At 55.4% G+C, this 22,736-nt stretch overlaps 1 protein-coding gene across 7 annotated transcripts in view; it reads left to right on the forward strand.

The window, feature by feature from the left end:
- Positions 1-22,736, forward strand: part of CRAMP1 (cramped chromatin regulator homolog 1) — a 64,646-nt gene that overhangs the window by 37,571 nt on the left and 4,339 nt on the right. For 2 of the 7 annotated variants that reach the window (XM_034939593.3, XM_034939598.3), the window contains exons 7-20: positions 957-1,042; positions 1,494-1,617; positions 3,667-3,748; positions 4,325-5,440; positions 8,330-8,507; positions 10,925-11,106; positions 11,196-11,270; positions 13,495-13,576; positions 14,510-14,614; positions 14,859-15,037; positions 15,772-15,837; positions 16,396-16,630; positions 17,438-17,602; positions 19,107-19,252. In XM_034939593.3, coding sequence (XP_034795484.1) covers positions 957-1,042; positions 1,494-1,617; positions 3,667-3,748; positions 4,325-5,440; positions 8,330-8,507; positions 10,925-11,106; positions 11,196-11,270; positions 13,495-13,576; positions 14,510-14,614; positions 14,859-15,037; positions 15,772-15,837; positions 16,396-16,630; positions 17,438-17,602; positions 19,107-19,252 — 2,821 coding nt within the window. The remainder of the gene's footprint in view (positions 1-956; positions 1,043-1,493; positions 1,618-3,666; positions 3,749-4,324; positions 5,441-8,329; positions 8,508-10,924; positions 11,107-11,195; positions 11,271-13,494; positions 13,577-14,509; positions 14,615-14,858; positions 15,038-15,771; positions 15,838-16,395; positions 16,631-17,437; positions 17,603-19,106; positions 19,253-22,736) is intronic. The other 5 variants (XM_034939596.3, XM_055100617.2, XM_034939594.3 and 2 more) reach the window with 5 other exon arrangements.

Genomic DNA, 22,736 nt, shown 5'->3' on the forward strand with positions numbered 1-22,736 from the left:
GTCATCTAGAGGTGGATTGAGGTCACACAGGTCATTTAGAGGTGGACTGAGGTCACACAGTTCACGGAGAGGTGGGCTGAGGTCACACAGAGGTCATGGGGAGGTGGACTGAGAGGTCACCTAGAGGTGGATTGAAGTCACACAGAGGTAACCTAGAGGTGGACTGAGAGGTCACGGAGAGGTGGACTGAGGTCACACAGAGGTCACCTAGAGGTGGATTGAGGTCACACAGAGGTCAGAGAGGTGGACTGAGGTCACACAGGTCACAGAGAGGTGGACTGAGGTCACACAGAGGTCACAGAAAGGTGGATTGAGGTCACACAGAGGTCACAGAAAGGTGGACTGAGGTCACACAGGTCATCTAGAGATGGATTGAGGTCACATGGAGGTCACGGGGAGGTGAACTGAGGTCACAGAGAGGTCATGTAGAGGTGGGTTGAGGTCACACAGAGGTCATGGGGAGGTGGACTGAGGTCACAGGTCATGTAGAGCTGGATTTAGGTCACACAGAGGTCACAGGGAGGTGGACTGAGAGGTCATGGGGAGGAGGACTGAGAGCTTCTGCTCTGAGGGCCCAAAGCGGGAGGACTGCACAGAGCTGGGGCAGTGGAGAGAGGGGTGGCCATCTGAGGGGACCCCAGGACAGTGGCTTTTCCAGGGATGGGACATCAGCTTGTGCCAGGCCAGTCACCAAGGCAGGAGGGCACAGCACATTTTTTGTAAACAGCAGGTGTCCCTTGGAGTGTGAGGTGTGGTCAGGAAAGTAGCAGGATGTGCAGAGTCACCACTTCTTGTTTGTCACTGTGTCCTCCCACTGTCCTACGCGGGCTCGAGAGGCTGGGGTGGATGCTTGGCCAGGCCCCACCTGGCCTGGCTCAGCGCCTCTCCGTGTGCTGGCCCTTCCGTCCTTCTGTTCACTCACAGGCCTCAGCGTTCCTTCAAAACTCTTTTCCCAGGGCCACCACTGTACGTTACAAAGGGCGGAACCTGCGGATCAAAGCGCCCATGTGCCGGGCCCTGAAGAAGCTGTGCGATCCGGATGGTAAGTGAATGGGGCGCTCCCGGGACCAGAGGCGGTGCCCATGGTGTCCCATTCAATGATGGGCAGGCTGAGCTACCGGGTTGCTGCCACAGTTGCTTTGTGTCTGACCCTGCTTAATCCCAGGGCTGCACATGGACCACTCTTGAACTTGAAATTCTCCCTACGACCACTCAGTCAAGTTGAGCTCAGAGCCATGGCAGCAGTCAGCAGAGTGGTCGGAGGTTGTCAGGATCGAGTCTCCTATGGCCTCTCTGGACCAGTCTGTGGCCTTTGCAAACCCCTGAGCAGCTACATTGGAGTTTCTTCTTCGCTGGGGTTTCTCTGCTCTCCTTGCCTCTGTTGGCAAGGCCGTCTGCTCACAGCTGATTTCACTGGTTTTTCTGGCCAAGCCCTTGGTTTTCTACCTTAAGGTTGGGCTGCACTAAACTTTCATGGTTCCTCTGCATTGCAGGCTTGAGTGATGAAGAGGACCAGAAGCCAGTGCGCCTGCCTCTGAAAGTCCCTATAGAGCTACAGCCGCGGAACAACCACGCCTGGGCCCGCGTGCAGAGCCTTGCCCAGAACCCACGCCTCAGGTAACATGGCCCTTGGCACGCAGAGGGGTCCCAACTGCTTGAGCAGGACTGGAAGCAACGTGTGTGAGTTTCCCTCAAGGAACTTCCAGGAGAAGCAGGTCCACCCCTATGCTCTGTCATCACACGAGGACGCAGCAGTGTGGAGGCGACTGGAGTCCAGGGAGCACTGGGCTGCAGTCCTGTATCTGGGCAGGGATCGCCCAACCTGTGTTCAGGCCGTGGAGGGGATGTCGCGGTGAGAAGAGGAGCTGCAGAGCCTTCCTTTCGTCCCCCACTAAGGCCCATACAGTTCCTCTCCCACCCACTTCTTGGAGACTCGTGGCTCGCATATGCACAAGGCGCCATCGTGGAAATGGACCCTTTTTCATTTGTACATTTTAAAAAATGAGGTGACCGGGTGCAGAGGCTCACGCCTATAATCCCAGCGCTTTGGGAGGCCAGGGCGGGTGGATCACGAGGTCAGGAGATCGAGACCTTTCTGGCTAACGCCGTGAAACCCCATCTCTACTAAAAATACAAAAAACAAAGGTGGCAGGTGCCTGTAGTCCCAGCTACTCGGGAGGCTGAGGCAGGAGAATGACGTGAACCCGGGAGGCGGAGCTTGCAGTGAGCCGAGATCGCGCCACTGCACTCCAGCCTGGGTGATAGAGCAAGACTCTGTCTCAAAAAAAAAAAACCAAACAAACAAAAAAGAAATTGAGGTGACTGGGTGTGGAGGCTCACGCCTGTAATCCCAGCACTTTGGGAGGCCAAGGCAGGTGGATCACGAGGTTAGGAGTTTGAGACCAGCCTGGCCAAGATGGTGAAACCCTGTCTCTACTAAAAATACAAAAAAAAATTAGCCGGGCGCGGTGGTGGGTGCTTGTAATTCCAGCTACTCGGGAGGCTGAGGCAGGAGAATCACTTGAACGCAGGAGGCAGAGGTTGCAGTGAGCCAAGATTGCGCCCCTGCCCTCCAGCCTGGGCCACAGAGCAAGACTCCACCTCAAAAAAAAAAAGAAAAAATTGAGGTAAAATTCACATATCATAAAATGAACTTAGCCTTTTTTTATTTTTTCTTTTTTTTTTCCGAGATGGAGTCTTGCTCTGTAGCTCAGGCTGGAGTGCAAATGGCGCAGTCTCGGCTCACTGCAATCTCCGTCTCCCACGTTTAAGTGATTCTCCTGCCTCAGCCTCCCGAGCAGCTGGGATTACATGCGCGTGCCACCACGCCTGGCTAATTTTTGTATTTTTAGTAGAGACGGGGTTTCACCATGTTGGTCAGGCTGGTCTCGAACTCCTGATCTCAGGTGATCTGCCTGCTTCGGCCTCCCAAAGCGTTGGGATTCCAGGTGTGCGCCGCCGTGCCCGGTGAACTTAGCCATTTCTACGTGTGCAGTTCAAGGGCATTTAACACGATCACATTGTTCTGTGGCCACCGTCTCTGTCCACCTCCAGAGCATTTTCATGACGCTAGAAGAGGCCCTGTGCACCTCAGCACTCACTCCTCCGTTCTCACCCTCCCACGGCCGCCGGCACCTCCCAGTCCGCCTTGTGTCTCAGTGGACTTGCCTGCTCTGAACGTTTCATAGAAACGGAATCACACGCAGAGGCCTCTGGGCCTGGCATCTTTCACTGGGCGTGATGCTTTTGAGGTTCACCCATCATAGCGCGTCAGTACTTCCTTCCGCTCATGTACTTCTCCCTCAGAATGTATTAACACTGTCCAGGTCCGCCCGCCCTTGAAGCCAGAAGGAGCTGGTAGACTAGGCAGAGGCTGTGCGCCAGCACCCACGCCCACGCCCTGGCGGAGACCTTTTGCTGGCAAAGAATACTTGGGATCTCTGTGTTGTCTTCTTCAGCTCTGTGTGAATCTCTGGCCATCGCAGCTGGAAAGGCTGGTTTTTAGCCACAGGAGCCAAGGGCCCTGCGGACGCCCGCTCCCGGGTGCCTCTCCAGAGGTCCCTTGTCTCTTTTGGCACCCTCCTGCTGTAAGCAGCCTCGGGACTCTTCAGATGGTTTCCTTCCTGTTCTGCGAACCTCACTTCCTCCTGTCTGTCGTCTCCGTAGGATGATCGTGGAGCTACATCGAAAGGTCTCCAGCCTCATCGAATTCTTGAAGCAGAAGTGGGCGCTCCATGAGGTGCGAGTTGTATCCTTTTCCAGCTAAAGCAAACCATCCAGGCTGCGCTGCCTCTGCTGCCCAGAGATGGACCACGCCTCCCTGTGCCTGTCATCGTCATGGTCCCCGTGGGCAGAACAGCCATGCTGTGACATGGTGTACATCTGGAACCATAACCTGGAGCCCCTTATTCCCTGGGTGTGGAGCCCCCTCTGTGGCCTTGCAGTGCTAGAACTCAGTCACAGCCAGCCCTCCACGATGTCAGTGGCCTGTGTCCGGCCCACGGGGTGTGGCCAAAGCATTCCTACCAGCAGGTTGAGCAAAACGACCAAGGGTCAGCCCAGCCTTCTTCACATCCATGGCTGGCTCCCGGCCCTGCCTGCTCCCCACATAGGCGTGGTGCGTGTCAGGTGTGAATTTCCTGAAGGTACTAAGTGCCCGGGTCAGCATTGTTGGGTAGTGGTGTGAGGAAAGCCCCGGGTGGTGGCATGATTTATACCCTGGGGGATGCCAGTGGGGAGCATGGCTCGTGTCTGTACCCATGTGCCTGGTAAGCATCCCGACCTCAGTGCTAGCCAGTGTGGGCCTTCCTTGACGGGCACTCAGCGGAAGACACTCGAGGAGCGGCAGCTGCAGGACTCATGCTCCGCACCGATGCAGGAGAAGGTGACACTGCACTTGTTCCCAGGCGAGAACTGTACACTGACACCGCTGCCGGGCGTGGCTCGCGTGGTGCACTCCAAGGCCTTCTGCACAGTGCACTGGCAGGAGGGCGGCCGGTGCAAGCAGAGTGCCAAGGACGCCCACGTGCTGCCCCCAGCCCAGATCCTGGGCATCCAGAGTGGGCAGGGCACGGCCCGGGGCCAGGTGAAATGCCCGCGGAGCGGAGCCGAGGGCAAGGGTGTGGGGCGGCCCCCTCCTGCGGCTGACGCCTCGCAGAGCTCCGGAGAGAGTTCCCCCGAAAGCGCCCCCGGGGAGGGGGCTGCCCTAAGCTTGAGCAGCCCGGATGCTCCTGACAGGCCTCCTCCCAGGCACCAGGACACTGGGCCATGTCTTGAGAAGACCCCTGCAGAAGGCAGGGACAGTCCCACCCGGGAGCCAGGGGCCTTGCCGTGTGCCTGTGGCCAGCTCCCAGACCTGGAGGACGAGCTCTCGCTTCTAGACCCCTTGCCCCGCTACCTAAAGTCCTGTCAGGACCTCATTGTCCCCGAGCAGTGCCGCTGTGCGGACACACGGCCTGGGAGCGAGCAGCCCCCTCTGGGCGGGGCGGCCTCCCCAGAGGTGCTGGCTCCTGTCAGCAAGGAGGCTGCTGACCTTGCTCCCACTGGCCCATCCCCGAGGCCCGGCCCCGGGCTCCTGCTGGATGTTTGCACTAAAGACTTGGCAGATGCACCTGCAGAGGAGTTCCAGGAGAAGGGGAGCCCCGCGGAGCCTCCGCCACCTCAGGGACAGCCTGCCGCCAGGCCCCCGAAGGAGGTCCCCGCCAGCCGGCTGGCTCAGCAGCTCCGTGAGGAGGGCTGGAACCTGCAGACCTCCGAAAGCCTCACGCTGGCCGAAGTCTACCTCATGATGGGCAAGCCCAGCAAGCTGCAGCTGGAGTACGACTGGCTGGGGCCCGGCCGCCAGGACCCCCGCCCCGGCTCCCCGCCCACCGCCCTCCACAAGCAGCGCCTCCTCAGCTGCCTCCTGAAGCTCATTTCCACCGAGGTCAACCCCAAGCTGGTGAGTGGGTTGGAGCCCAGCCCCTCTGGCGGCCCAAGGGAAGCCGGGCCCAGCCTTGGAGGGCTCCCTGCTGGGTAGCTAGGGCCAGCACGGTTGGGGTCCAGATGAGAGAGACAGGGTCCTGTGGCTGGGGGCCAGGAGCCTGCAGGACCTCAAGGAAGGGGGAGAGGCAGGGACCCAAATGATCCGGGAGACAGAGGCTCTCCACAGACTACTTTCCTCTCCCTCGAGGAGGGATCCTCGGGCACTTGATGAGTGTCCCCACTTACGTGCACGGTTCCAGAAGTGCAGTGATGAGTGGCCTGGGTGCTCCCTTCTGTGTGGGGTGTGGAAGAAGACGGCCAACAGGCAGGCAGTACCTTGTGAGCCTCCTCGTGTTCCTGGGAGTCTGCCAAGCCCAATCATGCAGCTGAAGGGACAGTGTGCACAGGACCCAGGGTGACAGAGTGAGGCCTGGAGCCGAGCTAGCCTTCTGGCTTATCTAATCACTGTTAACAGGTTTCCACAGAGGGAATGATGGGTGTAGTTCTTGCTCTGGAAAGACCATCCCAGCTGCCGTGCAGATGTGGCAAAGTCAGAGGCTGTCACAGAAGAGCAGGGATGTGGTGCCGCAGGAGAATAGTGGAGCTGGGGACCAGACAGGATGGTCCCTGCAGGGTGTGGGTGGTCCCTGAGCCTAGGGAAGGGTCCCTTACCACAGGGAGGCCAGTTGGTGGAGCCGACAGATGGGGTGCAGAAGGCACTGCTGCCAGGAGTAATCCTACCCCACAGCCCCAAGTCCGATAGGATCTCTGGGTGCAAGAGAGCAAGGTCCCACGGCAGGTCCATCCTGAAATGGCATGTTTAGGGGCTGGCGAGCTGCTGGACATGAGCGAGGGGCTCAAAGGATGGACTGGGCAGGAGCTGCAGGTCACTGTGGACCCCTTAGCACTGTTTCATGGTCAGAATGTGTGTGAGGCTCACATGTCCCTGTGCTGGGGGTACTCGGGACTCGGGCGCTCACGAGCCCCCACACACCCACTGCTCCACACAGGCCGTCTTACAGCTTCTGAGTGATGCTCACTTCTGCCTGCATTCCCCACGCCTCCCGCTGGTTTTCCGCTCCCACCCCCAGCCCGTGCAGGGCTTGCCCCGGAGAGTTGGTCCATCAACAGGTGGCAGGAATGTGCAGATTTGCCTGGGGAGCATCATGGGGGCTGGAGGAAAGAAAGTTCTTGCAGGGGTGGTGGAGACTGAGCCCAACCCTCAGGCACCTCTGAGGCCAAGCCTGAAGGTGAAAGTGGCTCGGGGGTAGCATAGCAGGGACACCAGGGTGAGTAAGCGGGGACCGGAAAGACAGTGTCTTTAGAAGGCTTTTCAGGTTTGGCTTTTGGTGGGCTCATGGGAGGGGCTGAGGAGAGACATGGCGCCTGTGTTTGGGTGCCCCAGGGAAGGGGCCAGGGTAGGCTCCTGAGAGGGCAGGCAGCGGTTCTGGGACACAGAACAGGTAGGAATCCCACATGGAAAGGCATCCCCATCCCCTGGGAGCTAGTTAGGGAGGCTGACTTGGGGTGGGCCTGGCAGACTGGACAGACAAGTGCCTGATGTAGCTCAGATGTGGGGCCAGGTGGCCCTGTGCTGTCTCTTGCCTAGTGGAGCTGTGACAGGCACCCCAAAAGGCCTGAGCCCCAGAGATCAGGAGATGCCGGAGGCTGCTGAGCCGCTGTCGCAGGTGGAATGAGTAGCATAGGAAGGGTCATGAGGTGGGAGGGGTCCTGGGGAAAGCCTGGGGTATGGGGCTAGGGCCTGAAGGCTCTGAATGAGCAGACGGGCAGGGCTGTGCTGAGAGCACGGGGTGGAGGGCTTCTTAGTCCATAGGGAGGTTGCCCCGGGTGGGATGTGTGGGGTGTTCAGGAGAGTGAGGAGAAGGAAGAGAGCCGAGAGGCTGGGGTGCTGACCGAGTCTTCCCAGTGGTGGTGGCGTTTCTGTGGTGAGCCAGACAGGGACCCCAGGACTCGGCAGCAGGCTCTGCAGGCTGTGGCGTGGGCCTGCACATCTCCTGGGGTTGGGCTCTGTGGGCCTGCACACCCCCCAAAGTTGGGCTTCATCCCTGCAGAGTGCTCTTCAGCTGTGCTTGTGTCTGATTCTAGAAAGTCAGCCTATATTTCCTTCCTCTGACTCACAAGCAGAGAGGCTGCTGCAGTCTCATGTTGACTTTTTAATATAGCTTTGAGCTCTTGACACTTGTCACTTGCCATCCGGCACCTCTTCCTGCAGCCTGTGCTGGCACTTCGGGCTGGTTCCCTCCCTCCCACCTCTGCCCGTAGCACGTGGAAAGGTACTTGTGAGGAAGGGAGTGGTTTTCATTACTTACCTGACCAGTGACTTTTATTGATTGATTGATTGATTGATTTTTTTTCTTTTTTTGTTTTTGAGACAGAATCTTGCTCTGTAGTCCAGGCTGGAGTGCAGTGGTGCGATCTCGGCCCACTGCAAGCTCCACCTCCCAGGTTCACACCATTCTGCCTCAGCCTCCGGAGTAGCTGAGACTACGGGCGCCCACCACCACACCCGGCTAATTTTTTGTATTTTTAGTAGAGACAGCGTTTCACCGTCTTAGCCAGGATGGTCTCGATCTCCTGACCTCATGATCCGCTCGTCTCGGCCTCCCAAAGTGCTGGGATTACAGGCGTGAGCCACTGCACCTGGCCGACCAGTAACTTTTAAAACTGGCAAGCTGCCAAGCGACTCTGGGGACACTGAGGTTGGGCGTCTCTGGCCCTGGCCTTTGCCGTCATGACACTGTGCTCTCTGAGCTCGATGATTTTCTCGTGCCTCCTACTCCAGGGCACGCAAGAGCCGTTTCTCATGTGCTGAGTTTGGACATTGTTTGGCCCATTTCTGTCCTAGGCTCTGGAAGCAAACACCGTCTCTACAGCCTCAGTAAGGCCCGCCCAGGAGGAGCAGTCGATGACGCCCCCAGGGAAGGTGGTGACTGTCAGCTCTCGCAGCCCCCGCTGCCCTCGGAACCAGGCCTCCCTCCGCAGCAGCAAGACCTTCCCGCCCAGCTCTGCACCCTGCTCCTCAGGTGAGGCCGTGGCAGCCACACTCCCTGTGCCTGGGCTGCCCTGATGGCACCTCAGGCTTCAGGGGCCGTGCCGAAGCTGAGAGCACAGGTGTGCCTGAGGCCGGACCCCACTGTCCAGCTCGCCACTATCCAGCCGACAGGGTGAAGGTGCAGAATCACTGCCTCCTCATGGGGAGGGTGATGCCAGGCCTTGTCGTGAAGGACTTTGGGGTCCCAGGGCGTAGAAGCTGGTGAGAAGCCAGCCTTTGACAGTCTGGTCGCTTTGGGGTCTGCTTCATGGGGCCAGCAAAAGCCTCGCTAATGTGCTGAGTTGGTGGTTCAAAGTCCCTGAGAAGGTTGTTTTTTTCCTGTTTTTCTTTACATGTAAAACCTCAGAATAGAGAATCCTTCAGTTAGGGGAGGTGCCAGTAGGTTAACACAAGTCCCGGAAAGAATGATGGAGCAATCTCCAAGTCCACAGTGTACCCCAGCTGCGTATAGGAAATAATTTAAATTCAGGGATCATAAATTGTGTTCCTGGTACATAAAACCCCAAGACAAGCATGAACAGTTTCCCGAGGCATCAGTTTCACTGGCTTTCAACCCATAGTATTTTTAGAATAAAGCAGAGATTATCATGGTTAGAATGGTGAATTTTTAAGTGTAAAAATGGTGAGTTTTAGACTGGGCACAGTGGCTGATGCCTGTAATCCCAGCACTTTGGGAGGCCGAGGCTGGTGGATCACCTGAGGTCAGGAGTTCCATACCAGCCTGGCCAACATGGCGAAACCCCGTCTCTAGTAAAAATACAAAAAATTAGCCTGACGTGGTGGTGCGCGCCTGTTAATCCCAGCTACTCCGAAGGCTGAGGCAGGAGAATCACTTGAACCCGGAAGGCTGAGGTTGCAATAAGCCAAGATCACGCCACTGCACTCCAGCTCGGGCAACGGAGCGAGACTCCATCTCAAAAACAAAAAAAACAATGAGTTTTCAAGGTAAAATAAGGCCCGGAACAGTGGCTCATGCCTATAATCCCAGCACCTTGGGAAACCAAGGCAAGAGGATCACTTGAGGCCAGCCTGGGCAACATAGCAAGACCCCATCTTTACAAAATATAAAAATAAAAAAAGTAGTTGAATGTTGGGGCTCATACCTGTGGTCCCAGCTACTCGGGAGGCTGAGGTGGGAGGATCACTTGAACCCAGGAGTTCAAGGCCACACTGAGCCGTGATTGTGCCACTGCACTCCAGCCTGGGTGACAGAGGGGGCCGGGTGAGGGGTCCTGGCCTCCTGGGTGACAGAGGGGTCCGGGTGAGGGGTCCTGGCCTCCTGGGTGACAGGGGCCGGGTGAGGGGTCCTGGCCTCCTGGGTGACAGGGGCCGGGTGAGGGGTCCTGGCCTCCTGGGTGACAGGGGCCGGGTGAGGGGTCCTGGCCTCCTGGGTGACAGGGGCCGGGTGAGGGGTCCTGGCCTCCTGGGTGACAGAGGGGGCCAGATGCGGGGTACTGTGAGAGGGGGCCAGTCCCTACTATGAAAGAATTTTTTTTTTTTTTTTTTTTTTTGAGATGGAGTCTCGCTCTGTCGCCCAGGCTGGAGTGCAGTGGCGTGATCTCAGCTCACTGCAACCCCTACCTCCTGGGTTCAAGCGAGTCTCCTGCCTCAGCCACCCGAGTAGTTGGGATTACAGGCATGTGCCACCATGCTCGGCTAATTTTTGTTTTCAGTAGAGACAGGGTTTCGCTATGTTGGCCAGGCTGGCCTACCATGAATTCACAGGGTGATTTACAGCAGCACTTGACAGTGATGAAAACATTTAGCAGGGTCCCACAATACTAACTCTCAAATATTTCCTGTTCTTTTACCTCTGGGTCTGTTTTCTAAAAACTAGAGATTTACACCAGGGAGCAGCAAGCTATAGGCCTGCAGCCCAGATCCAGCTCACTGCCTGCTGTTTATAAATAAAGTTTTATTGGCACACAGCCACACTCATTTGCTCACCTGTTGTCTGTAGTTGCTATTGTGCACGGCTGAGTTGCCCCAGAGACGGTGTGGTCTGCAGAGTGGACATTGGTTATCTGGCCCTTCACCAAGAAAGTTGACTGACTTCTGGTCTCCCCTGGAGACACTGAAGGCTCTTCTAGCCCTGGAACATCTTTGGTGTCTTATCTGCCCTTACCCCTGAGCACTGAGCGAAGTGGTGAAGTGCTTTTGTCCTATCCAGGAGACCAGTGGTCTGCTCAAAATGGGAACAAGAATTTCAGTGAGAAGGATAGAAAATCAGTCTTTATGTGGGACTGAGATAGAGGTGTCTCCTTTCAAGGCAGCCGAACAGGTTGCCAAGAGAATGTCTTTCTGACTTTCTTCCCAACAGAATTCCGTGACCCTGGACCTGTTGCTAGGTGAATGCTGTCACACTGATTCTCTCCTCTCCTCTTCCAGGTTTGAGAAACCCTCCAAGACCCCTCTTGGTGCCTGGTCCCTCCAGCACAGGAAGCAATGACTCAGATGGAGGCCTTTTTGCTGTCCCAACAACCTTGCCACCCAACAGCCGACATGGGAAGCTCTTCTCTCCCAGTAAAGAAGCAGAGCTGACTTTCCGCCAGCATCTGAACTCCATCAGCGTGAGTGTGTGGGGCCGGGCCGCCCGCTTGCGAGCGTCCCCGTGGTCTGGAGAGTGCACCTTCAGGTGCTGGACGCTGCTCCCTTACAGATGCAGTCGGATTTCTTCCTGCCAAAGCCCCGGAAGCTGCGGAACCGGCACCTGCGGAAGCCACTGGTGGTCCAGGTCAGGGTCTTCTCAAGTCTGAACGTGTGGCCTCGTGGCTGGGCCAACCAGGACACAGGGCTTCTTCCCTCTCTCACATTTTCATGGTGTAAAATGTGGGAAATTCCTGCCCCTTCCTTCCCGCTTGTGAGTAGGGTAAAAATACAAGTAATAACAGTGAACTTAATGGTACCCAGAAGTAAAGGTAATCTTTCAACAACATGGAAATCCACTTGCAAAAAAGACAATTATAGGGATTCAAGTCCAAAGAATGTCCCAGATTGGGATGTATTTATGGACTCTCAACACCTATTTATAAACATTTAGTCCGTGGGAGCAGTTGCCAGGGCATGTGGGTCAGCCAGAGCCCAGGCCTCTCATGAGCTCCCTGGGAGTCCCCGAGGATGCCGTATGCAAGCCTGGGGGACAGCCAGGGACTCAGAGGCACCTCAGAAGAAGAGTTTGGCATTCTGACGCATAAAAATACAGAAAGTGAGGTGGGAAGTCTGAGGTAATTATGGCCTCAGAAATGTATGGATGTGTGTTATTTTGGATTAATGCACAGGTTTCCTTTTGTTAGACTCTTAGAAATCTCTTTCTCCCTTGAGATTAGTATATTTACAAATGAGACATTGCATGAACGGTCTTAGGAAGAAAGTGCCTGCTAAATCTTAGGTGTTCTTTGTTCAAACTAAGACCAGGGTTGAAAACTATGGCCCAGGGACCACTTCCAGCCTGACCGTTGTTTTGTTTAATTTAAAACAACTTTATAGATAGAGAATTCACATATCATAATGTTTGCCCATTTGAACTTTATGACTCAGTGGTCACAAGGTGTACGATGACCATCACCATGGTCTAATCCCAGAACGTTACCACCCAGAAAGGAAACCCTGCTCCTATGAACTCACGTTGCCTTCTCCCGCCAGCCCTTGGCAACCACGGATCCGCTTTCTGTCTCTATGGATTTGTCTGTTCTGGGCATTTCCTATAAATGGGATCACACAATTTGTGTTCTTTTCCACATAATATTTTTGTAAATAAAGTTTTACTGGCACACAGCCGTGATTATTCATTTCTGTACTATCTACTGTTTTCCACATGGGCAGGTATACGGCCCCAAAACCTAAAATATTTCCTGCCTGGCCCTTTACAGAAAAAGTGTGTCAATCTCTGCTACAAAAAGTGTAGCCTTTGGAGTGAAAGCTCAGGCTACTAGGCTGCAGCCTACTGCTGTCCCTAGTAGTGCCTCCTCTCTAGTCTATCCGACGCCAGTGTCCTGGGGCATTTCAAAGGGTCAGAACTGCAGCGGCACCCCCAGAGGCGGAAGCGCCTCAGACACTTGTAGGTCGAGAGATACTTTTTTGTTCGTGTTTTATCTTGATTACTAGCAGTTTCAGTGATGAACACGGTTTCTCAGATGGTAGTCCTTGTCACTCAAACCTGCCGTAGCACATTCAGCCTAATTGTTCACACACAAAAGCCCTGGAAAGGAGCACTTCATGCCCTTTGGTGCCTGTGTGTTACAAGCAGTGACTTTATTTTACTCACCCCATGTGTGAGGAAGCCCAGAATGGGAGGTGTCACTCCTAAAAGTCCATGTCCAGTGGTTATAAACAGGTTTGTATAACTAGTTGCATTCCAGCCAAATCCAGAAGAAAGTTCTGGATTAAAAGTGGATCAGGCCAGGCGCGGTGGCTCGCACCTGTAATCCCAGCACTTTGGGAGGCCGAGGCAGGTGGATCACCTGAGTTCAGGAGTTCAAGACCAGCCTGGCCAACGTGGAGAAACCCCGTCTCTACTAAAAATACAAAAACTAGCTGGGCGTGATGGCGAGTGCCTATAATCCCAGCTACTCAGGAGGCTGAGGCAGGAGAATCACTTGAACCCGGGAGGCGGAGGTTTCAGTGAGCCGAAATTGCACCACTGCACTCTAGCCTGGGTGACAGAGCAAGACACCGTCTCAAAAAAAAAAAAAAAAAAAGTGGATGACTCTGACATTCCTCCAGTTTCCCTGGGGAGGGTTTGATTACCTGGGTTTGTTTGAGAGAGGACCTAACTGGAGCTTGGGGTACACGGGTCCTAACTGTCTGAGCAGTCCCAGGTACCCTGTGTCATCGGCTCTGGAAAAAGCCCCACCTGGCTATGCTGGGCACCCTCTTACTTGGGACATTCCTTTGTAACTGGGAGTGATTTTTTGGTGTGGGAGTTTCATCACCTTGATTGTTGACCATTTTCCCCACAGAGAACACTGCTCCCTAGACCATCGGAAAACCAGTCCCACAACGTTTGTTCCTTCTCCATCCTGTCTAACTCTTCCGTAACTGGTAAGGACCCTGAGCTTTTCTGGGGTAGCTTGTCCCTCCTCCTCACATGAGGGCCTTGGCTTTGGAGACAATGGGTGCTTATTTCCATGGCTTATTTTCAGGCATTCCTTTTCCATTCTACCGACAAATACCTAATGTGCCCTATGTGCTGGGCTGCAGGCTGCGGTGTCGGGCGAGGCAGCTAGTCCAGCGAGGCAGCTAGTCCAAAGGGTGCCCTTCGTCTGTGGCCTCAGATGGCCCTGTGTGAGGCGCTTGGCTTGGTTCGAGTTGTGTCTCTTGTCTGCTCTCTCTGTGTAATGTCTTGTCAGCCGTTTTATGGAATGGATGTGTTCTTGGGGTGTATGGATTATGCTTCCATCAGTCTGTACATTTAGTGGGGGCCTTGGCTCCTTGCAGTAGATATTACACAGGGAGAAGCCTCTAGTGAAACACATACTCTGTGACTTCCCTTTTCTACCAGTGTTGACTTTCACGTCTCTCACTGACTTATTGCAAGACCCTTAACAGCTGTCAATTGCTTTTTCTCTTGCCTACTTGTCAATTTTCAACTGTGGGAAGCCTGGCAAGATAAAACCAAATTGCAGTGGCAGCATCTTAGTCCAGAATCTGATGCTCTGACTGCCCTGGGGCCTGTACCTCAGCTTGGGGGCTTGTCACCCTTCAAGAGCCATTTCCGCAGGATGACAGTGGTGACCGCAGCCTTCCAGTAGCTCCTGGGAGGCACAGTGGTGGGTGCCAGAGCTTGTGTCACGTTGGGGGCCTGTGTGACCTCTGACTCCTCATGTTAGCATTTGGAATGTTCAGTGGCTTCCAGCTTGGCTCGGCTCCCACACTCCCAACAGTGGCTGTAAAGGAAGCCCCCTGCGGCCCCATCCTGCTGTGAGGGCATGGCGGGCGGGCTCGACATGTCTGCTTTTGCCCTCGCCCTCGCAGGGAGAGGTTCGTTCCGGCCCATCCAGTCTTCTCTGACCAAAGCAGCTCTGTCTCGGCCGATCGTGCCCAAGGTCCTTCCACCCCAGGCCACGAGTCACCTGGCCAGTAAGTCTGTACCTGCATGGCCACAGCCACTGAGTGAGCCTCTGAGGGATGTTTTTGTGACCAGGTTTTTTGAATGTTTTCTTCTCCAAATCATAATGTCTCATTACCCTTCACCGAGAACATCTAAGCCCTTGGCTCTTGCATTGACATGAGGTGCGAGGGAGAAGCTGTTCCCCGAGCCCTCTTGGGACATCTTATGGGTTGTCAGTAGAGCAGAGATGTGCAGCGTCCTTTTTGTTGCCAGGTGCTATTGACTTAGCAGCTACAAGTGCCGGCATCCTTTCCGGGAACCCCCTCCCTGCCTTGGACACCGAGGGCTCGTCTGGCATCTCTCCACTGTCTTCAGACGAGGTGACGGGTGCCATCTCGGGGCAGGACTCTACTGGAACTCACCAGGATGGAGACACCCTCCCCACCGTGGGGGTGAGTATGTTTAGAAGGGCTTTTCAGCATTACCACCAACTTCTGGTGTGGACACCAAAGCCATGGGGCTGAGATCACGCTGGACTCCAGCTCTGCCTTTGGAGGAGAGTCTCTGGACCAGGGGTGCCATGGCGTAAGCAAACTCTGTGTAGTACAGAGCAGGAGAGGCCTCCAGAGCCACTGACGAAAGGTGGGGACAGGCTTGCCATGTGGCCCTGGAGAACTCAGAGCTAAGACGGTGTGGAAACATAGCTCCATCTGAGAGTGACCATAACCAAGGTGGCAGCCCACAGCGCTGTGCTCGGACACCACTGAGCATCTCTTTCATCTGGGAAGAGAGCAGCCTGTATGGCCTTGGCCATTGCTCCTTTCCAAGGCTCTGAGCACCTGGTTTCTCTGGCCTCCCATGGCCACTTCAGAGCTGCCCCGAGGAGGGTGGGGTGGGCTGATGCTATTAAGACTCCAGGGAGCCCAGCCCTGCCTGCTACAAGGTTGACTTCCTGATAGGACTTTACTTCACTCTTGGAAGCAACAAAAAATTGGAAGTACAGGGTCCACACCTGAAAGTAGCCTTTCAGTGTTCTCGACCTTAGATCCCTGTCCATTTACTGTCCCTCTGCTGTTAGGAGGCCAGGGGGATGGAACGCCTCTTTTTCTGGAACTCTGTCGCGGGTGAGGGTACGGGTGGCATCTGGTGCACCCTGCGGCTGCTCATGGGTGTGCTCTTCCTGCAGGGCTCCGACCCATTTGTCAGCATCCCTTCGAGGCCTGAGCAGGAGCCAGTGGCAGACAGTTTCCAGGTAGAGTGTGCTCTTGGGCTGCTGAGCAAAGCAGCTGCCCCAGGACTCCCTCCAGTGCCCTGAGCTGCCACCTGCAGTCTTGGAGTGGCCCGGCTTCTCTCCTAGACTGTGCAGTGGCTTTGCTGTTCTTCCACCTGCTGTGCCGACTGCCCAGGGTGGATAAATGAATATGGCTGTCCGCCACCTTAGACTTCCCTCCTCCCCTCTCCAAGGCGGGCTGTTTCAGACCCAGCTCTGGAAGAACTTAGCGCTCTGGAAGAACTCAGCTTTCTGGGAGAAGGAGGCTGTCAGCTAGTAACTCCCCCAGCCCCCACTCTCTTTCTGGCGGCAGTCAAAGCAGGTCCAGGCCACTGCAGCCTGACTTTCTGACTCTGCCATAGTGAGTGTTTTTGGGAGAAATAAATTCCCCCAGTGTGTTCCTGAGTTGGATGGATGAGGTGACTGCAGCGCTCATCACCCTATTGATTTGCCTGCAAGCTAGGAGAGTAAGCTGGTGTTTCTTCCCTTGTCATGGGTTCTGATAGACCTGGTTGTGTCTGAAAAATACCTGTCTCCCAGCAGGGCTCATCTGTTCTCTCCTTATCTGAGCTGCCCAAGGCCCCTCTCCAGAATGGCCTCTCCATACCGCTGTCCTCGTCAGAGAGCTCCAGCACCCGGCTGTCTCCACCAGACGTCTCTGCTCTGCTCGACATCTCCCTGCCCGGCCCGCCTGAGGATGCGCTGTCACAGGGCGAGCCTGCCACACACATTAGTGACTCCATCATTGAGATCGCCATCAGCTCCGGTCAGTACGGTAAGGGCAGGGCGGCCTCACAGCCCTTCCTGTCATCAGGTGTTGATCTCCTGCCCCAATGTTGGCCACACTTCCTGGGGATATTCCAGTTTTGTAATTTTTACGAATTGAAAACCTGTCACCTACAAGGTGCTGCCTGTCTCCAGCAGGGACCTTGCAGGTGGATAAGGTACCTGTGGGACCTGAGGCAGCTGATGGCCTGGTAGGCTTGCTCCTGACCTTCAGGCGAGACAGTGGGATGGCCCCCAGGTGCTCTTCAGCCTGGGGATCACAGAGTGTTTTCCTAGTTGATCTTGAACCTGAGCAGGTGGCCTGGGGTCTTGCACAGCTTGTGAAGCAGTTGGGCTGGGCCCTGTGGGCTTTGGTCTCACCTGCTGTCTGGGACAAAGCTCCTGGGAGCAGTGGTTTGTTGCTCACTGGTGTGACCCAGGCTGTGGGTTGAGAGAGATACGAGTTCACAGTGTGTTAGCATGTAGCCTTGGGCAGGTCACCAACTTGTTGAACCTCCCTTTCCTAAGCGGTAAATTGAGAATAAGGTACAGCTCCTAGGGCTGCTGTGGGTGCCGTGAGATGACTCATGTGGAATCCGTGGTGGCTGCTGCCGTCACCTTCACTCTGCTGCGCCCTGCCTCCCTGCAGAGCTGTTCTGCGGTGCTGCGCTCCTTACCTGCCGAGCCATGCCATCCATCTGGTTCAGCAGGGTAGAGCCCTGTGGCCCTGCTGCCTTCTCCGTGGTGGGCTGGAGAAGTGAGTTGCTATTCACCACCCCGCAACAAGGTGTTTCTGATCTGGGATCTTGGTTGGCAGGTGAAGGAGTCCCTCTTTCTCCAGCAAAACTGAATGGCAGTGACAGTTCCAAGAGCCTTCCCTCCCCGTCCAGCAGCCCCCAGCCACACTGGATCGCCTCTCCCACCCACGACCCCCAGTGGTACCCCAGTGACTCCACCGACTCCTCGCTCAGCAGCCTGTTTGGTGAGTGTATGGGGAGGGCTCCCATCTCCTTTTCCAGGGCAGCAGGGGCTGGGGTCTGCGGGACACTGGATTCTCATTCTACTCAAACTCCCACTAGGACGGTTGGCTTGTTCGCTTCTCAAGTGTTTGTATTTTTCTGAGTTAATATTTTTGGGTGTAATTTACATGTAGGAAAATGTACACATTTTTAGTGTACAGTTCACCAAGCTTTGGCAAGCATGTATAGCCTGGTAACCCACAACTCAATGGAGACCTAGAACATTCCCGTGACCCCAGATGCTGGGTTCTGTGTGCCTTCCCAGTCTGTTCAGCTAGCCTGGCCCCTCCCGACTGGGTTCTCTTGAGGGGAGAAAAGGAAACTGGTGTCTTGGCACTCTCTTGGCTCTTCTCTTTCTGTGGTCAGTAAGGTATTCAGAAGTGGATGGTCCAGCTGCCACCTGGCACATTCTTGAATATAGATCGGAGAGTTCAGAGGACGTGTCCATCCTCTTCCCCCACTGCCCGTTTGCCCACTGGGTAGCAAGTGTGGCAGGAAGGGGGTGTATCAGGGAAAGGCACACCCTGCTTCTGTTGCCTGCCCAGAGAGAGCTCCCATTCGGATGTCTGGAGTCTTCCCGCCCACAGTTGTACGGGGCCAGGGCTTGTGGCTGGGCACATCAGGCATGGCCGGTACCATGCCTGACAGCCCTGAACCAGTTGGGCGACCTGGGTCTGGGAGGTGCTGAGGGACCCAGCACCCTGCAGGCATTTCCTTTTGTCTCATGTAGCAGTGCAGATGTTTGGAAAGTCACACGTTAATCATGAAAAACTGGAAACAGGCCAGGCATGGTGGCTCATGTCTGTAATCCCAGCACTTTGGGAGGCCAAGGTAGGAGGACTGCTTGAGGCCAGGAGTTTGAGACCAGCCTTGGCAGCATAGAGAGACCTTGTCTCTACAGAAAATTTTAAAACTAGCCAGGTGTGGGGGTGCATGCCTGTAGTCCCAGCAACTCGGGAGGCTGAGGTGGGAGGATTGCTTGAGCCTAGGAATTCGAGGCTGCAGTGAGCCATGATCACCACTGCACTGCAGCCTGGGCAAGAGCGAGACCCTGCCTTTAAAAAAAAATTAAAAGCAAAGTTGGAAACAACCTGCATGAGACTAGTCACACAGAAGAAAGTATGGGGGTGGGGATGGCAGTGAGGGTGGGAGACCATGATGGGGGTGGGGGATGGCAGTGAGGGTGGGAGACTGTGATGGGGGTGGGGGATGGCAGTGAAGGTGGGAGACCGTGGGACTCGTGGAAAACAAGGTGCATGTCTGTATGCACGAAGGCCTGTTAAACGAGAAGAGCTCGTCATGGCATGTTGAGTCCCTCGGAAGCTCTTCGCACAAGTCTGGATTGGGGCCGGGGCCGGGGCTGGGGCCAGGGCTTGGCCTGGCTGCCCCCAGCCTCAGGACCCTTCTGCTGTACTGGTCCAGACCAAGCAGGGTTCAGGGTGTTTTCCTCTGGCCTTTTCTCCGCAGCAAGCTTCATCTCCCCAGAGAAGAGCCGGAAGATGTTGCCGACTCCCATTGGGACCAACAGTGGCACTTCCTTGCTTGGCCCCAGCTTGTTGGATGGAAACTCGCGGGACTCATTTGTGTCCAGGTCCCTGGCTGACGTTGCAGAGGTGAGTGCATTGACCTCACAGCTGAACCTGACCGCCAACCCTCGTGCCAGAGGTTGCCAGCACTCTCCTGCACACCTGTGGGTTAGTAAGAGCTGTTTGCCAAGAGTAGAAGAACAGGAGACAGCACGTCCACACTCAGGTCCCTGACTACTGAGAATGGAGAGATCTGGGGACGCTGGGCCGGCTCTCGTCCCCACATGCAGAATGACAGACTTAGTCATAGCTGAGCTCTGCAGGCCTCTGAACTGGAAGCCCTGGTCTGGGGCGCAGAGCAGGGTCTCTGAAGGCAGCCAGAGCCGAGTGGGGATGTTACCTCTCCTTCCCTGGCTGTAAGGTGCTGAGGTGCGGGGAGTGTTGTGGAGGGAGGAGTAAGGGGTGGTGGCAGCAGTTGTGTTATCAGTGCTCCCATCCTAACAGCAGGACCTTTGAGCGGCATCTCCCTGTCATGTTGAGCTGCGGTGCAGGGGAACTGGGATGGGCTCTGCTGTCCTCATGCTTCTCCCATGCCCAGGGTAGTGATAGGAGGAGTCACTGGGGCAGGTTCTTGAGGGGAAGGCGAAACGTGGTTTGTGACTCTCCTCTTTTGATGAGATGCAGCGTCCCTCTTTGTTGGCCAGGCTATCTGGTTGTAGCCCTCAAGGCGTCCACCACATGGTTTGTGTGGCATTCGTGGGCAGGTCAGGCTTGCAGGGTGAAGACAGGCCCGTTTCACTGTGACGTAAAGTGCAGAGTGGCAGGTGTGTGGGCAATCGGGTGAGGGCTCTATGGACAGGGAGGGAACTCCAGGTCCAGGAGATCATCCGCATGGGCTTAGCCCATGTGAAAGTCTTGGAGCAGCATTCCCGGAATCTAGTCCCCACAATGTTGGGACATTGGCAGGTGTTCCTTGAGGATTTTGTGGGTAGATACTTGAGGGAAACCCTGGATCCAAAAAAGCTCAAAACAGCTGTTTCTCACGGACACCTCCACTACCCAGTATCGGAATGTGAATCGTGACTCTTGAGATGATGAACTCATGGGCAGGCTTTGGAGAATTCCAAGCCAAGCCATGATATGACTGGAAATTTTAGCCAAATATACACATAGACACAATTAATAGCGTAGACCTCCATCTCACAGTGTGTGGCGTTTCTCAAACCTGTTTGGCCCCAGAATCATTATTCAGAGCACACCTTGGACTCTGATGTTTCCCGAGAAGCCAGTCTCTGTCTCTTCCCGTGTTTGTGCGCATGTTCCTAAGTGCTGGGCTCTGTGGAGTTGGGCGCTGCGTACGTGCCCTGAGGCAGCATGCTCAGGCCATGCTGTTGAAAGGACGGGCCACAGCCCAGTGACAGGAGCCCCTTGGAGTCAGAAATGCAGAGTGTTAGCCTCATCCCAATCAGAATTTGCACCTTTAACAAAATCCTGGGCAACAGACGGCACTTGGGAGTGAGTAGCAGAGAAAGGGTGCATGCAGTTAGTATTTGTGAAACGCTGCCCGTCGCGAGTAATGCAAACATGTGTTCACCTGCAGAAAGAGCAGATCAGGGTTTAGCATGAGATTTTCCCAAGAACCCTCCACTCAGAACGTGAGTGTGTTTGTCAGCAGGTCCTCGTCATCTGGAAGGATGGTCTGAGGCATTTGTGGATGAAAGGGTCTGGTGGTAGGGCTAGCATGAAGGGGGCGGGGGTGGAGCTGGGTGGCCCTGGGATGAAATAGGTGGGAGCTGCTGATGGACATACAGGGGAAGGAGAATTACTCTTTGCTCTGCTTTTGAAAACAAATTTTAATTTGTCTGACATTTCCCATAATCAAAGCATAAAACTTCATTTACGCCATAGCTCTATTCAGAATTTTCCAGACTTCTTGCATTCACAGTGTCATGCAGTTCATTAAGGGATATTTCTGCAGGGTCTGCTGTGTGCAAACAATGGCCCCTGTCCTCATGAGGCTTCTGCTCTAGAGCAGGAGGCAGACAATAAGCAGTGAAAACGGCACATTCTACGTATTTGCTCATGGGACAAGATCCCGGTGCCGAGGCCCTCCCGTCCTCCGTCTCCTCAGCTCCGTGCTGCCTCACTCACTCTGTCATGGCCACCACCTTGGTCGTGCTTTTCAGTCAAAGCCTCTTCCTGTCTCAGGGAACATGCCTGTTGCTTCTTTAAAAAAGGAACGTACTCCCCACGTGTCCTCATGTCTCTGACGGGAACGTGCCCCCCACCTGTCCTCATGTCTATGATGGGAACGTGCCCCCCACCTGTCCTCATGTCTGTGATGGGAACGTGCCCCCCACCTGTCCTCATGTCTATGATGGGAACGTGTCCCCCACCTGTCCTCATGTCTCTTGACGGGAACGTGTCCCCCACCTGTCCTCATGTCTATGACGGGAACATGCCCCCACCTGTCCTCATGTCTATGACGGGAACATGTCCCCCACCTGTCCTCATGTCTATGACGGGAACGTGTCCCCCACCTGTCCTCATGTCTATGACGGGATCGTGCCCTCCACCTGTCCTCATGTCTATGACGGGAACGTGCCCCCCACCTGTCCTCATGTCTGTGATGGGAACGTGCCCCCCACCTGTCCTCATGTCTGTTGACGGGAACGTGTCCCCCACCTGTCCTCATGTCTGTGACGGGAACGTGTCCCCCACCTGTCCTCATGTCTGTGATGGGAACGTGCCCCCCACCTGTCCTCATGTCTCTGACGGGAACGTGTCCCCCACCTGTCCTCATGTCTATGATGGGAACGTGTCCCCCACCTGTCCTCATGTCTATGATGGGAACGTGTCCCCCACCTGTCCTCATGTCTATGATGGGAACGTGCCCCCCACCTGTCCTCATGTCTATGACGGGAACGTGCCCCCCACCTGTCCTCATGTCTCTTGACGGGAACGTGTCCCCCACCTGTCCTCATGTCTATGACGGGAACGTGCCCCCCACCTGTTCTCATGTCTCTGACGGGAACGTGTCCCCCACCTGTCCTCATGTCTATGACGGGAACGTATCCCCCACCTGTCCTCATGTCTCTGACGGGAACGTGTCCCCCACCTGTCCTCATGTCTATGACGGGAACGTGCCCCCCACCTGTCCTCATGTCTATGACGGGAACGTGCCCCCCACCTGTCCTCATGTCTGTGACGGGAACGTGTCCCCCACCTGTCCTCATGTCTGTGACGGGAACATGTCCCCCACCTGTCCTCATGTCTGTGACGGGAACGTGCCCCCCACCTGTCCTCATGTCTGTGACGGGAACGTGCCCCCCACCTGTCCTCATGTCTCTTGACGGGAACGTATCCCCCACCTGTCCTCATGTCTATGATGGGAATGTGTCCCCCACCTGTCCTCATGTCTATGATGGAAACGTGTCCCCCACGTGTCCTCGGGTTTTACCCCACCTCCCGCTCAGGTCCCAGTCCTTGGAGCACCCTCTCTGGTCTCCTTTTCCCGGCACTCTCTCCCCACTCACTCTGCATCTGTTTCTGCAGGCTGCCCCCAGTGTCT

The sequence above is a fragment of the Pan paniscus genome, chromosome 18 (genome assembly GCF_029289425.2).
Source record: "Pan paniscus chromosome 18, NHGRI_mPanPan1-v2.0_pri, whole genome shotgun sequence".
Lineage (NCBI taxonomy): Eukaryota > Metazoa > Chordata > Mammalia > Primates > Hominidae > Pan > Pan paniscus.